This window comes from Leuresthes tenuis, unplaced genomic scaffold (assembly GCF_036924035.1).
Source record: "Leuresthes tenuis unplaced genomic scaffold, fLeuTen1.0.hap1 SCAF_6, whole genome shotgun sequence".
NCBI lineage: Eukaryota > Metazoa > Chordata > Actinopteri > Atheriniformes > Atherinopsidae > Leuresthes > Leuresthes tenuis.
The window spans coordinates 7,830,880-7,848,827 of NW_027325360.1; the positions used below are offsets into that span (position 1 = coordinate 7,830,880).

At 40.3% G+C, this 17,948-nt stretch overlaps 1 protein-coding gene across 1 annotated transcript; it reads left to right on the forward strand.

The window, feature by feature from the left end:
* The first annotated feature begins 5,584 nt into the window (after positions 1 to 5,584).
* Positions 5,585 to 8,372, forward strand: xbp1 (X-box binding protein 1). The gene is given in 6 exon segments (XM_072387407.1): positions 5,585 to 5,961; positions 6,454 to 6,550; positions 6,817 to 6,933; positions 7,024 to 7,080; positions 7,083 to 7,190; positions 7,313 to 8,372. Coding segments are annotated over 6 exon segments (1,191 nt in total). The 5' UTR covers positions 5,585 to 5,725; the 3' UTR covers positions 7,889 to 8,372.
* The last annotated feature ends 9,576 nt before the right edge of the window (positions 8,373 to 17,948 follow it).

Here is a 17,948-nt window from a genome sequence, read left to right on the forward strand (position 1 = left end):
CTTTTTCCACATGCAAAGTGGAGGTCACCTTATCTGTGCTTTTGCAAGTGCACAAGTACATGCATGTACATATGCTCTGATATGAAGCCAACTGCTGGGATATAAATCAAACTGCTAAATGGATGAGTTACTGCAGCATTCTGCTGTAATGTACAGAGCTAATAACCATGCAACATGTCAACAGCCCAGCTTTGGCAGCATTGCAAAGGCGTTCACACAAACACAACTCTCAACGCGGTGACATGTAAAGTTATGCCAAGCTGCTGGAGCATTTAACTGGATCCATGTCCCTGTATACAGGAGGAGATATGACTGATACTAATGATAGTCAGTGGGGTTACATGAGTGCCATCGGATCAGATTAATGGCTAAATTACAATGAAATTGAGTTATTCAGTTCATGTAGACACCTTAATCTGACAAAAAAAAGGGATCGGATCAGGTTACTCGCGATCGGATTAAGAACCCGCGATAACTCAATCCAAATGTACACTGACTGTGCATGTAGACGACAGTGGATCGGATCGAGCGTTCTGCGCATGCTTGCGTTTTTTTCGAAGGAGATGATGTTACTGTTGTTGTCGCCGCTGTCGGAGGGAAATAAACAACGCGATGGAGAATGCGTCGTTTTGTACTGCGTTTGTGCCATAACCAGCTCATCACAAATGTAGAGGGACGGAGCTTCATCTTGCTCTTCGTTCACCATCTTTCTTGAATACCTGAATTTGTTGTTGTTAGTGGTGAAGACATCAACCGGAAGTAGCTCTATTAGCGATAGTTGAAATGGATACAGCGCCACCTATCGTACTGGGGTATGACTTTGTGCTTTGTGCCAGTGATTCGATTCATTCACCTCCATATATCCAAGGATAATTACCCTTGCTCAGATAAGGAGCATAACCCAACTATAGCTATAATAGAGTTAATCTCATCATGTAGACCCACTGACTGTTTAACAAAAAGAAAAAATGTAAAGAGAACAAATAAGAAATGAATAGTAGCAGATCTAAGAGAAAAAAGGACAGAGAGAAATACAGAGAAAAAGAAGACAGGAGCAGTAGACGGAGTTGGAGGGTGTGGGAAGCCTCCAGGCAGCACAAACAACCCTGTAGATTTTGGGTAAGGAGTGACATGCGCAGTAGGAAGGGGGTGTATACAAACACACTGTGCAACCGCCCCCTGCAGCTGGCTGCTGTCCCAGGGTGTGACCCCTCTCACCTCTATTGTCCACCCTGGCTTTTCCCCATAACACCAACGTTTACACCGGAGCCCACCCCAGCATGCACACAGGGGTGTTACTGTTTATCCGGCATGCCATACCTTCACTGTAGAAACCAGGCCTTTCCCGCAAAAACAACTAATCAACCAAGTTCACAGCAGCCTATTTACCAATCTACAAATACCGTTTTTATTGTAGATTAGAATGAAAAGAGAAATACACAGAGTGAGGTGTGATATTATAGATGCTTCAGTCATTTCATGCTTATGTACAAACTCTAAAATTAATTTTCAATGAAAAACAATCGGTTAGTTAAAACTGATTCAAAGGTCCTTCAGGGTGACAATAAGCTTTCTGTGCAGGTGGGGAGATGTGGCGGCTCATCCTGTGATGCCGTGTTAAACTCAAACAATTTATTTGAAGAAAAACACAAAATATGCAAATGAATAACAATCAAATCTTGATTGTAGATCGCTTTTACTCGGTTGCACGTAGGGAAACTAACAGACTTGTATTTTTATGCTAGTTTGCTGTGTTTATTGTCTAATACACACAAAGGGTGCAGACTTTAACAGCAGCCCTCTTAATCTGCCAGAAAGTTAGAAAACTAGTCAATAGAATACTGAAAAAATATGTGACTTTTCCACAGACGGATACGAAAGTCGCCAGCCAATGACATGGCACTTGGATAGAAGGGTAACTATCTGAATCCAGCACAACTGTTTGACGTTTGGTGCAGCTTTGGGCCGGGTCATGCATTACATCATAGTTATGTCCTCATCTGGAAGACATAAAAGTGCTCTCCACGCCTTGAGATGTGCGGTGCTGCTTTTGGGATTGTCTCATTTTCAAATAGCGGTTTTGAGGCTCCACCCACCTTAATCACAGAGTCTAACATTGAGCCCCTGGGAGGAACCCCACTACTTTTGTGGTGTATCCCTGTTTACATTTTATGTGTCTGTGTTTAAACACTGGTTGAGCCAACTCCAGCAGACAAAGCAGGCTATACATAGAAATTAAACTGTGCACATAGTCGCTTCTAAGGGCCTCGAAGGAAGATTAGTTGAATCCAGGTTGTGTAACCAATGTTTTAAGGTTGCTAGCAACAGTCTTTAGTCTATTTTTCAATCTTAATTTTTTTTTTAACATTTCTCAAAAGTGTTGAACAACACAGAAAAAGTCAAATTAATTTTTTTCTCCCCATTTTGCAGCAAAAATACTATTTTAATATGCAGTCCTACAATTCTAAGGAACGGGAAGAAAAAACTAAACATTGGAGGATAATCAGACCTTAACAACATTTTTTAAAGGTAGGTTTCTTAACAATGGTTAAATTAAACCCTTTTTCAATGAAGGTACTTTCAGGAGGCTTTGGAATCTGTAACCGATTCTTCATGATTTGACAGCTGAAGTGCAAGATCTGGGCCAGGCCAGGACTGGGATGAGACAAATTTTCTGCTCATAAAAATAAAACAGAGAAGGAAGAAAAAAGGGAGAAAACAGAGCTAGCGCAGCTGTGACTCTGCCTCTTCCAGAGAAAAGGGAATTAAAACAGAGCTTCAGTCTGGACACAAAGTTAAAGCTGCCTTGTAAAGCCAATGAGGTTTGACAGTTGTTATCCATAAATGCTGATGCAAACAGCCTTTAGCTTTTGTAAATGTTGCTGCACACAGGCGTTATAAATTGCAGTTGGCCATAACACCACAAAACATTTGCAAATGGCACCTGTGAGAGCTGCTCCATGTGGCACATAAGACACGTACAAATGCTTCATTCTTTTCCCAACAGCACTGTAGTTCTCAATAGAACTTCAGAATAAACTTGTGGTAGTTTCAAATAAAACAAAACAGAACACAACCCTTTGTTTAAACAGACATGTATGTGATGATAGTGACATATTCTCATGCTATGATAACATATATGTTCAGCATGCACGATCAGTCTTTAAATAAAGCTCTGGTGGGTGGAGGATTGAAATAGAAATGATTTTATCGGCACTACCTTGACAATGATAGCCCCAGTAGAAATTATGTTGGAGCAAGATGCTTTTCTTCAACCTTCAGTGCGTCTATCAGGCTAATTAGTTGTATTTGAGACTTTATAAGCCTCAGAATGTTTACAACTACGTGCCATGACTCGCTGAAAAACTACTCTATCATGCATAATTTACCATGTGAGATAGATAGAATATAAACAACATAATTTCAGGCTTTCATTTTTTTTTTTTGGCTCCAGTTTCAGTTTATGTGCTGAGCGACAATAGCAGGCTACGTTTAGGGGCTTTGTTTAACAAACATGACAAAGAAGAAGCTTGAGGGACTCTTCTGGGTTTCTGTGTGTAGTCATTTGTTCATTTTGAAGAGTTGTGTTTATTGAATAAGAAGTTTCAAAAGGCCAGGGGCTCTCTGGGGCCTCTGGTCCACATTAAGTTTAGGTTTTCGCTCCACATTAAGTTTAAGATCTTCCTCGAATATACTTCAACAGGGTTTTATCTTTTTGAAACACTTGGGGCAACAAAGGCCTTTACATTTTAGAAATGTGTTTTTAATCTCTTTGCTTCACACTGTATTCGTTGAGCAGTAATCCTTTGTGCTTACACTGCGTTGGTACACCCATGTAAGCAAATAATATATTAAGAGGATTTTCAGTAAGCACTTACAGCTCTCTGTTCTGTAGGCTAAAACAATGGTGCAGGGGGCATTCTGCTATGAAGTGTTGGGAAATACTGTGGACATTACTCAGATTTCAAAATAAACAGTGAGACCATTTCAAATCAGAATATCTGCCAACAGATCCCCTATGAACTTTATGACAGCTTTGTTGTAACACAGAAGCGAAAATGTCCCTAAGAAGAATTTTGTCTCACCATGATTGGACATCCCCAATCTGACTGGCTCTTTAAGAAATAACTGTGTTTCATTGCAGAGAGAATGAGCTGTCTCTATTTATTCACTTCCTTAATACACAAAAAAACACTTAGACATAGGAAGTTTACAGCACACTTATTTCCCTATTTGCTCTGACCTGTTGTACATCAAATAAAGAACATCCTGTGTTTAAATCCTGTTCTCTTTCTTCAGTATTTTACACACATCATAAACAAAGACTCTCGCTTCCTCAGTTATGGATTCTGTAGTGTCAGTAAAACCTTGCAAACAGACCAGTGTTTGCTGAAGATCCTGCAGCTGGTGTGACAAACTTAAGGGCAAAGGGCTACGAGGTGACTGTGGCCAGATGCTGCAAAAGTGTGAATTCCTGTTTGAGAGCAAATAGGAGCTTCAGACAAAATAGTGTGCCTTTGAACTTGCTCGATGTGTTTCTTCTTCACCGTCTCTGGCTCACAAACATTCACTTAAGGTAGGGGAACCATCACTCATAACGAGAAGTATGCAAAAAGCCAGCTGAGCAGTTGTAAAGGTTGTAAACTACGCTCCGTCTTATCAATTCAAATATTTCGCTACAGGTTCTCCATTCTATATGTGCGGTGAGCTGAGCAGCTCATCTCTTGTGTTGATCCAAATTCAGCACCCGTGTTATTGCTGAGTTATTTGTAAATGATGTGACCACATCTGGTGGTTCTGCTGTATTGTTAAGAAAACGTGTTATTTGTCAGCTTTAGTCCCTGATGAAATCCTGCTCAATTTAATTACAAATTTTTGTGACACTACTAATATGAAAATCTGAATGGAAACAGACAAACTTCATATTTAGTGGATTAGCAAAGTAGTAATTGGTTATTTTCCTGGTTTCAGTTCATTTTTTTTGACACACGCTGTTGACAGTCCTTTTCAGGAAGAAGGAAATGAACATTTCAGGAAAAGTCATCAGAGTGGTAAAGCTGGTTGCTTTTTTTTTATCTGTCTTCAAAAGGGAAAAGAATGAGGAAACTGCACAGGTCATAGAGCTGAGCAAAACATGCAAGTTACAGTAAATTAATAATGAAAAATATGGCAGAAATAAGTGGAAATTCATTTTCAACTGGAAACAAAAACTCTCTATTTCATTCTGTGGCAACATTTATGCTCAAAAATCGAGCATCTTTGGCCTTCAAGACCATAATGTGCTGGAGGTCTCTACTATAAAAGAGAAGGTGGAAATGCCACACACGGATGGAAAGGGGACAACTTGGATCCAGAATAATGTCAAACCTAAGTAAACTGTTGCGTTAGTCAAAACTGATGCAACTCAAAACAGACGAGAAGTAAGGACAGGAAAAAAACACGGGGAACTTTTGGTGATTTTCTTAGCAGACGTTGTGAGAGTCTATAAGTGAAATTACATCAGCACTGCGGCCAATCACAGGTCATAAATTGTTTGCGTCAGAGCCGCCGGGAGCCTATGAGGTTTCTCCACGATAGTAGAAAAGATCGCAGTTGCAACCCACTTTTAAAGCAGTTGAGGAAAGTCGGGGATCGGGTGAACAGAGAAACCATAAGGTTTCTACTAAATTTATCGAGGATACCCGGTGATTTCTGATTTCAGACAGCGGCCGCAGGATATTCTAACATGGTGGTGGTAACAGCAGGGACCGGTGGAGCCCACAAAGTGCTCCTAATATCCGGGAAACAGACCGGCTCCTCGAGCGGCTCACAGACGGCCTTCACACGGCCCATCTCCGTCGTTTTACCGTCAACAGCCTGCCAAGTGTCATCGGATTCAGACTCCAACACGTCTGTGGGGCCGCCGGTGCGGAAAAGACAAAGGCTCACACACTTGAGTCCGGAGGAGAAAGCACTGCGAAGGTTGGTTTCACGAAAAATATCCGCAGTTTTTAATTATTTGTGTGTAACCGCTCCTTTCCGTAACTCTAAAGCCATTGTTTCTGAGCAGACACGCCCAAATATATCGATCCTCTCTGCGTGCCAATAGTTATCTATTTTTAACCTGTAATTCAAATGACAAGCGTGTGTGTAATATTGCATATTTATAAATGTACATGGGCTATCTAAGCTGTCAATAACGGACACGTAAAGCGGTTAAACTGCTTGCATGTTATCTCATCACCTCCGTACTTTGACCGAGCTTGTCAAACCGCTATCACGGTGCACGTCGCCGGGTCTGCCCCCCTCCCACGGGGCAGGACACGGACATCCAGGTATGCCTGCGTGGCAGGAACATGGCCGGTGATTGCGCAGTACTGTGAACCCAAGTCATGTCAGTGGGCCTAGTCAGCTCCATGGAAATGATGCGTTCACCCCCCCACATAATCTTTCTTTTTTTCTTCTTCTTTCCAGGAAACTCAAGAACAGAGTAGCAGCTCAGACAGCCAGAGACAGAAAAAAGGCCAAAATGGGGGAGCTGGAACAACAAGTCCTGGAGTTGGAGCTGGAGGTATAATTATGCATACATTTTATTATTTTTTTCAAATCGATTTAAAGCAAAACATTTCTTATCACCATCCTTCACTCGTGGCCCCTTATCGCCACCATATCATCTGATGCAGTTTCTCCTGAAGCTCAATATAAGATGGTCTTCATATGCTGATATTATATCTCTTTTTTTATTTTTTTTTTCTTCCCCCTTGTTTCATTTCTAGCTTTGGCTTGTCTGAAACTGCTAGTTTCGCATACTGACATCTGTTTCTTTTCCTCCCACAGAATCAGAAACTTCACATTGAAAACAGGCTGCTCCGAGAAAAAACCACCGGCCTGCTGACCGAAAATGAGGAACTGAGACAGAGACTTGGGTTGGATACCCTTGACTCAAAAACAAAGGTAGGATTGTAAATGCAGAGTTGAAGAGGTGGGGAGAATTGTGAGGACTTTACTCACTTTTTATTTATATATTTTTTTTCCTCCTTCAAGGTTCAGGCCATTATGTCCACCGGGAATGATGCAGGTTTGGGGATCGGGTCTTCTGAGTCCGCAGAACTCAGGCTATGTGTGCCTCCGCAGCAGGTGCAGGCCCAGCTGTCCCTAAATCTGAAGACTTCTCAATGGATACAGATGGTCTTGACTCTACAGACAATGAGGTAAGTCTCTGCAAAGATTTATGCTGTAAGATTGTTTTCTAGAAGGCTTTGTAGTAATACAAAGAGTTGGGTCATGGGTTACTAGGCTAATCCTGTTTCTCCTCTTCTGCCCCTCTCACTAGTCTGATTTGCTACTGGGCATTCTGGACATCCTTGACCCGGAGCTGTTCCTCAAGTCTTGTGACCCAGCGTGCTCGGAGCCGCAGGTGCTGTTGGTCGGAGGGGCCGACCCAGTACCTGCCGCCACACCTGAACCTGTGGGGGCCTCATCAGTTAAGCTGGAGACCCTTAATGAACTGATTCACTTTGACCACATCTACACGAAGCCCGTGGAGGAAGTGCGCAGCGGGCAGTGCAGCGACGTGGAGGGCGGCGACGATGAGAAGAATGACGAGGCTTCCTTCTCCGTCACAGAGGTGGTGGTGGTCGAGGAGGAGACGGTCTGCATCAAAGACGAGCCAGAGGAGGTGGTCATCCCCTCCTGTGACGATCACAGTCAGGTGGATGACTTTTTCTCTGGAGCCTCCCCTGCCATCAGCAGCCTGGAGAAGGAAGCCTGCCTGGCGGACACCTACAGCGACTCCGGATATGAAGGGCCTCCTTCCCCTTTCAGCAACATGTCTTCTCCCCTGTGTTCTGAGAGCTCTTGGGAGGACATGTTTGCTAATGAACTCTTTCCCCAGCTTATCAGCGTCTGAATCCCAACACCTGTCCAAGAAGTTATAATATATAAACATGCATACTGTATATACACAAGAGTTGATGTGTAGCTTCATTAACTACAGAAACAATCAAGATTTCAGTCGCATAACTTCTCTAAAGTGGTTTATGTGGAGGCTAAAGTTAAGTACATAATCTCCTGTTACAGCAGGTCTGTACCACTGATGCTGCATTGATGGAGTTTATGATAACTTGTTTTGGTGGAACATCATTTTAGAGGATTTAAGATTGCCAACAAATCTTTCACTCACTGTCTGATGTGACATGTGGGTGGATTCCAGTATTTGTACATTTATATATTTTTTCCTAAGGGGGAATGGGGACCCATCATCTAAATATTACACTTTATTTATTTGTGTATTCTGCTTCGGAGTCTTTTGTCCGCATGTAAAGTTTTCTTCTTATTTTTGACCGCTCTTCTTGTAGTCTAATTACTGCATTAAAAAAACTTTTTGCATTGCATCTCGCCTCCCACTTTGTAATTGTTTGGAACCACAGAGGGGTTGTTTTAACTTTTCATGGTTGTAGAATATTGAACACGCATTTAAATAAAATAAAAAAATTTAAATGGTTTCGCACCAACTCAAAGATTTGGGATTAAGTTCAGGGTTTTCATCCATTTGTCCAAGACATTAACTTCTCAGGAAAGTTTTAGAATTAAAATTCACCAGAACTACACTAAGGACAATTAAAGGATTGCATGTGTTAAGCCAAAAGTACTGGGTAGGTTAACTGAACCAGACAACTATTAAATAGTTTTAAACCTGCTGCAACCCTAAAGGAAACACTATTTAAGTGAAAAGGGATCACTGCATACTCAGAAGTTTAATTGAAAACAATCGGCCCATGAATCTTTCACATTTAGCCTATCAGTTTAATTGCAGTTTAACATGTTACCAATTTCTCCCAAATATAAAAGATTAAATACTGCAAATTATCTCCAACTGCACTAAGACTGCTGAATGATAAATATTTCAATTAAGTATGAAGATTTTCACTTGGTGCTATATTAAATCAACAAACCTAAAATATGGCAAACTTTGTATGATTTATTTATTTTTCGCCCTGAAACACAGATGGTGTTTGCACTTTCGCTGTCTGGCTTGTGCAGCACAGCCTTGCTCTTCTGGGAAGGCCTGTATGTGTTGCATAATACTTGTAATGCATCTGGGAGCCTAACCTGAGAGGCTCTTTACTCAACAACAAAAATAGGACAGTGTAAGTATTGTTACTATTCAGGACTGATGTAATGAATAGGGAGAGGCCTTTTCCCTCAGGCCTTTCTTCTAATTATGAGGTCTGACACCTCATAATCTGTGTATAGGGGACAGTTTGAGGCTATTATTGGGTTGATTCCCCTACTGAACAACAGATCCTGGAGTGTCTGTTATCTGAACTGATTAGATCAGATTCTCAGTACAGGCTGCTTGTCTCCATTGGCTTTAACTTTTTTTTTTTTTTTTTTTTTACTATTTGCTAAGTATAGTTTCTTTGATTTTCTCTTTTACATTTCACATCAGTTACTTTGGTGTAGACCACAGCAAGTAACCTTGAAATGATCAACTCAGCTGTATCATTGTAAGCTGGCCGGAAAACCGCAGCAGCCTTTGACGTAGCTGCACCTCAGCCGTCCCGAAAGAGTGTGGTGACAAATTCACTATTTCCTTTCTTCTACATGCAACCACAGCAAAAACTAAATCAGCTTTACAGCTGCAGAGCTGAAACTGAAAAATATCTGCTGGGGCACAGCTTGATTTCACACTGTACATTTCAGTTTACTTAAAGACAACAGGCTAATTTTGGTTGAACTTGCATTTGCCAGTTACAGATTTGACTTATTATTTACATGTTTACATATCTTGGTAGGTTGGTTTGACAAGAGTCATGAGACACTTGAGCTTCGAGCTATTGAGCTATGAGCTTCTGCATTACAAAAAACACATTCCCCGAGCTGAGATTTTACCCAGCCATTCTGTAAACCCACTTCCTCCTATTCCGCTCATCCAAGCTGCCATTAAGCAAGAGCTGATGAACACGCACATACAGTTTTACATGAAAAAATAACATGTTGAAACCATTTTTTGAGTGCAGGCAAAGCTGCCAAAACAAGCCAATGAAATGCCGTTCCACTGACAAAGCAGTACATTTACCCTCAGAGCACTGGGTTAAAACCTATTGAGAACAAGCTCAGTAACTACCACTTCCTCCTGGGGGACAAGCCTGTAACTATGACAACACGAAGGGATGACATTACACTGTATCCTGCAGGCTGTGTTGGGCAATTTCTGATATTACTGATATTATTGTGTGATAATTCGGCTAGAGTATTATTATTGATTGGACCGGAGACTCAGCCCAACACAGCACGACTGAGAGGGAGCTGCCAGCTGTCTTGCTAGCAGGGAAAATAAATTAATCTCTTTTTGTTCATGAGTTATTGCTGTCAGTGTCAGGGCCTCCGTGTGAGACAATGAGTGTACAGTGAGTAAATGAGTGTTTTTATGAAGAAAACATGAGGTGTCCATTGTCGTCAATGACGATTGGGGCTAAAGCCAATAAATACCCATGACTGTTACAGAATCAACTGACATAGGACTGAGTCTTGTGTAGAAAGGGCTACAGGGACTAACAACCACATACACTTCTTTGATCAATAAAAATGACCTGTGAACCCAACTTGTATATCTTAGGACTGTTGTAGTGAAGTGGAGCACCATGAGCCTTTACAAACACAAGGAGAACACGCAAATATAATTCAAATAGCACCTTTCAAAACAAGATTTCAGAGTTCCTAACAGAGGTAAATGAGAATAAAATGGGATTGTGATAGTAAAATTACTAAACAAATGTACATAAAAATGTATGTGTGAATATATTCGCAAATACAGATATATTCATGCTCATGCACATGTAGGAACCATTTCAAAATGGTGAACTAAAACTATACCCTATCAGGAGTAAAGTAAAAGGTCGCATTGAATCTTCTCCAGCGGATTGTTCCAAAATGATGCAGCTTCAACTGAAGAAGTCACCACCGGGGGATCCCAGGCTCATATGGAGTTAGACACTGACTGACACATTCAGGGGCCACTCCCAGACATGCCTTAAAATAGTAACTTTAGAAATACTAAAACCATTTCTAAAACACACAAGTAATCGATGATGAGGAGATAAAATTGGGGTTACATGCACTCCTCTGTTACTGTTGGTGAGGAGTCTGGTGGCAGCATTCTGAATTAAACAAAGTCTGGAAAGATTATGTTTGCTCGTATAGAGTGAATCGCAATAGCCAAGCCTCAATATGATAAATGCATGGATAACAACCAATAGGTGTTTGGGAGAGTGGAAGAACTGGATCTTAGAGACTCTTTTTCAACTGAATAACGCAAGACTGGAGAAGTGTTTTAACATGCTGATTAAAGTTTATTATCAAGATTGCTTGATAGCCACGTTTGAACCTCATTTTAGCTGTCTTCAAGATTAATTAGTTGATTTTGGTTGGAAAAGTCAAAAGAAAATAAAGCTGAAAGTTGAGTGTCATCAGCATAGAAATTCAATTTGATATTATATCTAGAAATTATATGTCCTGGTGGTAGCACGTCTATGGAAAAAAAGAAGGCAGCCAAGTGGTGGATGAAGTGGTCCCAGTAGAGTGCTTAGCTTCCGAAGGATGCCGACTTTCGCCAAACTGTTCTCGTGAGTAAATAAACGTATTTCATGCCAGAAATAAGGTCTAGGTTTAAAAGTACCGGAGTTCCCCTTTAATGCTGAGGTAAAGTACATGCCTTAATTAATCATAGATGTGCACCAACTCAAGTGCCCAAAATATTTTCTGCTCTTCAATTAAAAAAAAAAAAAAATCAATATATTTAAGAAGTGATATTCACAGGATCAACAGAAAGTGACAAGTTTAAAAGCTCTTCTGAGCATTTTAAAAAAGTCGAAGCACTGCCTAAATGTTGAACGAAAATACAATTTGCATATTGCCGTTGGCAACACTCAGCTTGTTAAACGAAGAGAAATTTAAAAGCATGTTAACAATTAGAAGATTTGCATTTTAAGGACGCTGCTTCAAGTGTTCTGTGTCACATTTGTTGCAACACACACACACACAAAAGGCTTTATGTTGTTTTGTTGAATAAAAAGGGCGGTGAAAAATACTTTGGTCCAGTATTGTCCACCTGTCAAACTGCAACAGTCTACGCAATGAGCGACAAGTGCTTGTAGGAAGTAATCTGCTTGGTACTTGATGTATTGTATTGTATTGTGAAATTATTCCGGTTTTTCTGGTACACACAGCCCAATGCTCTATATACAATTTTTATGATCAAACCAAAACTTCACAATTTCAGCCAGTAAAGTGGAACTAAACTGATTTGGAAGTAGAATCATGGTTAGATATTATGTGTTAAACTATGTCAAAAAGGTGTTACAGAACACTGACTCTGGATCTACCATAAATGATCTAATGGCATCCCTATGGACATTGTGTGAGAGAGACACTTTCAACCTTTCAAGTTTTCATGTTTATGTCCTCTTTCGAATATTATGTCTTGTAGCTTGTACAGCCTGAAGTCACACTCCATAGTTGTCAGCTTCCAAAGCCCGTGAATGTGTTATCCAGTGTGTTACTAACTAAATATACCGGTTCACAGTTCACCGGGATCCGGATCAAAATCTACAGTGGATTCATAAAACAAAGCTAAGATCATTTCCAGGATTTGTGATTGGTAAAAAAGGGCCTAAAAATGCACCTCTACGCCATGACAAAGTTCATGCTTAAATTAGAGCCAGACTCGTGATGCTAACATGACACTGTTGTCACTTCTGCCCGGATTTGAATAAACCTTACAGCGCGTGTCCAATTACTACAGTCAGCAGTATTATAAAGAGGATTGCTAAACCTACAGTTGCAGCTGCCACCTCAATGCATATACTTTACAGTTGGAGCTTTCAATCTTTTCCTATCAAACTGTCTTCAAAATGTAGATTCAAGCTAAAAAAAAATGGGTTCCTCGAGTGAACCAAAAACTCCCTACGGTGTTAAAGTTCTTGAAATTAGCTCCACAACTTTAACTGTGAAATGTTGGCAAGAAAAAGAAAGTGCACCTGCTGATCAAACAGAATCTAAAGACAGCGAGTCATGTGTAAAGCAAACAAGAGTTCAAGGTAGCTAGGGGTGCCTATCATGGCTCATGTGACAGTTTTCTCATGTAGAGTTATATTAATGGTGTTGCTGGTTGGGGGTTGCACGTGCTGAGCTGAGAGAAATTAGTCACATGACCCAAGTAAAGACTGAAAATTGCCTGGACGCTTCCATTTGTCCCCTTCAAGAGGCTATTATATGATTGATCTCAGGCTGGGGAGGGGAAGGGGGGCATAGCTTTGGTATTTAGGACATTCTATGAATGATTCCGGGGGAAAAGTGAGTCATCATCTCTGTAATTGCTAACAAACAACATCTGTCCTCTTTTCCTGTACATGAAGGACCACAGTTTACCAGCATGTTTAAAGGACTAACTGCTGCACTCACCTGTTACATACTTACATAAGAAAAAAAACTAGTTAATCCTGTCGTCCACTGACAAAGAGTGTTTCTATTCCCATTATAACAAAGCAGAAAAATCATGTTTGGCTTGTTTTTCTGGATTTTAGTCAAGTCCCACATTCTAAACTATGTAACGTGCGATCAGTCATTCTACAGGAAAAAACAGCCATCCGCCGTCAGTCTTCTGCCTGCGTTAACCTCTCTGTCCTGTTCTTTTCACTCACACTTTCACTTCCCACCTTAAAGAATGATTTAACTATCACGAACCTGTGTTCTTCTAAAATTCCTTGTACAGTAGGTGCAAACAAGACATACAATCAGTTCCGTAAGTATTTAGACAAGAGCATCATTTGTGTAGGTTTGTCGCCGTATCTTCACGGTGGATCTGACATGACAAAATCAAGATGTGATTGAGGTGAGGACCTTGAACTTTGATTCCCATTTTGAACTTGTCTTAGTCCATCAGTAGTGTGGAGCACTGTCCTCTAGGTCAACAAAATTTGAGTAGAAAGGGTACACTTCCTACTTCACCCTGTTGCACCTACAAGAAGTCACACAGGGGACTCAGTTGACGACTTAGCTGGACCAAAAAATTCTGCAATCACATCTAGTTGGCATCTGTCATCTTTCAGGGGTTTTTGGTGTTGCTGAGTTGTGCATTTTTCTTTTTTCTATGACAGAAAAGTTGATGTCGTCACTTCTTAATCTAAGTTTGTTTCTCTGTCATTTGAAATTTTCAGCCAAACGATGAGCTCTTGCATGTATACCTCCATTAACTGTGCATTAAGTTCACATGACAAGCTACAGAATGCTAATTTGTTCATGAAACACCTTGAATTAAAGTGGAAAGTCACATCCTTCATTTATTTCCAATCCACTGTAGTTGTGTATGGAAGCAACATTTTAAAAACCCTATCCTTGTGCTTGGAGCTGACTATGCATGATCAGTGATGCATGTGCACCAGAACAGACTCATAAACGGACACACACTCTACGCTTTTACACAGTCAAGGAGGCCTACTCTCGAGCTGTGGAAGAGATCTTTATCCACTGTTTCCACTAGCAACAAGTGAAAATCAGTCAAGTGTGTTAATGCGTGTCTGATCCATGCCGCTGAGCAAAAGCCCTCTGAGAGAACGGTAAGCTGCTTATGGGAGTCAGATGTTTCCTGGAAGAGCAAAGTTGCACATTAGCACTGAATGAATGTTCCTTAATTCTTTAAATCAAACCTATTCCGTCTCTCTCCCTGATCAAATCCAGAATCTAAGCAAGTATCTGTAATTTCAAATACTGGATCTAAAACATCTCTCAGCTCAGAGAAGGTGATTTTAAGGCATCATATCTGTGAAGAACATGTCTAAGAACCACAAAATCATGCTTACACACAGATGTCTACTATATAAATCAAAGGAAAGCAGATATGAACCACACTTACGTCATTCCACACAGTCAAGGCCAAACATTCAATTTAAGAAATAAAAGAAAGAAATACATTTAGGTAGATTAGGCCCAAATTATTTACAAGGCATGCTTTTTTTCAGTGTCTAAACTGTTGTCTCATCACAACCACTTAAAATAGGAAAAATATATTTCCAAATCAAGATTTTTTGACAATTGATAACTATTCACTGATTACAATCACAGAGGAAGCAACGTTTGTTTTTTTTTTAATTTAAAAAAAGACAACAGATTGACATCTTTTGATTTAGAAATTAGCACCAACAGCCAAACCTTAAGAGAACAGTGACAAATAAGTCACATTAGATATTATGTACAAGAAGAGTGACAGCAGTTTTGTTGAGCCTTCCTGGAGTGATATTTAATTCAATGGGCACAAGCTGATGCAGGCTGTCGGAGAACTGGCGTCAGACATTACACAAGGCTTCATTGCTATGGTTTCACTTCCTGTACATGTGGCAGGTCTGCTAGAGGCAGCTTGTTGGCTGAAAGAAAACATTATTCTCTTGGATTCCTCCTCCACTGCATGTCAGATTCTTCCCATTAAAGGTCTGTCAAAAGCAGTAAAGAGATTCAACACAAATTAAAGGGATTTAAACTGGGAATCGTGAATTATCTTTTGAATTTATCCAAATGACTTCAGCTGTAACTTTGACACAGCTTTGCATTTGACTTGATCTGCAGTCTCATTCATGTGAAAAATCCAAACTTTCTAAGACAGCCTCCGACTTTAAGAGCTTTTAGAGCTGTCGTTACATCATAAATCTGAACTTTTGGATGACCTTTCACTGTCTGTCTGTTTACTGTGGGCCCCTGAGGTTAAAGCTTCAGTCATAGGCCTGTGTTTACCAGCAACAGTGAAATCAAACATGATCACAGAGCACATACAAGCAAAACACGGCAATTCCTGATCGGAATTTCAGCTTTGATTTGACTTCACCAGGACAACCCGAGACAAAAAACAAACCTGATCCGTCACACGCTGTTCAGTGTCTGTTGTAATATTAAATACTCCCACAGAGACCATGCTCAAGAGTAATAAATCATTAGTGCTGTGATCAGTTGAAACCTTTGGACAGCACGTCAGCTTTTCACATGTCTCAATCTTACATTTATGAACAAGAATAATACTACACAACCACACTAAAGACTACTTTAGCTTCACTTCAACCCAAAGAGAAGAGTTCTGCTTCGGAATCTCAGAGCGAACACTTGAATGATGCCTCATGGTCATCATGGATGATGTTGGCTCTTACTGGGAAACCAAGATTTTAGTTCAGAACCAGGTTTTTTTTGTTTTTTTTTTAAAAACAGGCACAATGACTTGAAACTGGTTAGAGTACTCAGATTACTTTTTGTCGTAAATAATGTATTTTAGACTGTTGAGCTGTGGTAAGTGTAAAAAGGACAGTGTCTGTCTGCATCGTGGAGCCACTATGATTGATTGCAGATATTTGTAAGCAGATCATAGGTTATGAAAAGTCATCAGGAACTACTGCTAACAGCGTCTTTTCAAACTCCTGTGATGCCGTCTACTGGTGTGGAAATATTCCAGTCCAAAAGAACACAAATGTTCAGGATTGATCAACCATAAAACTGCTTCACAAGCACGAACAAATCCATACATGATATTGTAGATCGTTGGTTTATAATCATGCAACAGCTCCATATATGGCTGCAGTGACACCCCAGCTCAGAGCCACAGCAGGTTATCTCCCTTTTTGCTTTAGGCCTAAACTACAAAGCTATTTTGGATAGAGTTGAAGGCAGCGTGACAAGTTAATCTGAACTTGTCACAGTGACATAGAAATTCTATGAATGACAAGTGTCTGTCCAGATAAATCTATGGAAAAAATATTTGGATAGAAAACTCGACTGTATGTGTGTGTGTGTGTGTTTGAGAGCAGAGTCGGTGTTCTTAACTATTTGAGCAGCGATAAGAGAGTGCAAAGAGCCAGCTGCCGGGAATTTATCTGTGGGACAAAGGGCTATCTAAGAGAGCATGCAGCACCAGGACGGCAGAACTGATCAAAGCATATCAAGTGGCTACAATGGCCTCTGCTTTAGGAATTACAGACACCTTGGTTCTGTTTCATCATCAAGCAACTACAACACAAGTTTAATGTCCTCTTTTCAAGGAACAGTTTGGATTATAGAGCATGTGAGACCATATCTGTTTGAATCAGAATTTGCAGAATTATTAAGCAAATTTTGAATTTCACAACATTTTGATGTCTTAATACAAAGTTGATTGCATTACAGCTCAGCTCTTTGCGTAACAAACAGCTTTTGGTTGCACAACTTTTCACAACCAAGCAAACAGTGCATGCAGCTAAACATGGTTACACCAGCACGGGCCGCCATTACCGGAGGGTAAATATTGAATTTTCCTGTAGGTGGCTGGGCTGATGACTTTTTGACATCGTGCGGCAGCGTGGACACAAGGTTAAAGATGAAAATGGCATGTTCTGCGACTGAATCGTATTTCACGAGCCCTTCATAACAAACCTTTCAACAATCATTCGATGCCTTTGATCACGAAATGCAGGTGCTACTTTCTAATATGCCGTTTTATCCTGTTCTTTTCATGCATTTAAGGTTAAATGAACTTCATTTTCTTTTGCTTGCACTCCCTGGATCCTACATTTCTCAAAATACAACTCAATGGCATCTTTTATTGGAGCTACCCTGCCTTATAAATGCACAACACAGACTTTGTTAGGAATTTAAAAACATGCCTGAATCATAAGAACACCATCGGGGGTTTGTTTCAGTTGTCTCTACAGACCAAGTGGGAATAACCATGAAAATTGGTGGAATGCCCCTTTGATGGTCATGCAATCAACTGTGTTTGATTAGGTCTCAAATCTCAATTTTTGAGATTCTATTCTGTGTAGTCTAACTGTTAACTGCAATCTAACAACTCAAATGTTTTGTTCATTCTAGCTAAATCTATCATAAGCGCTTTAGTTTTCACTGCTTTGTTCTTTGAGGCATTGGTTGTAAAACTGAAGTTCAAATGAGTTCTCACT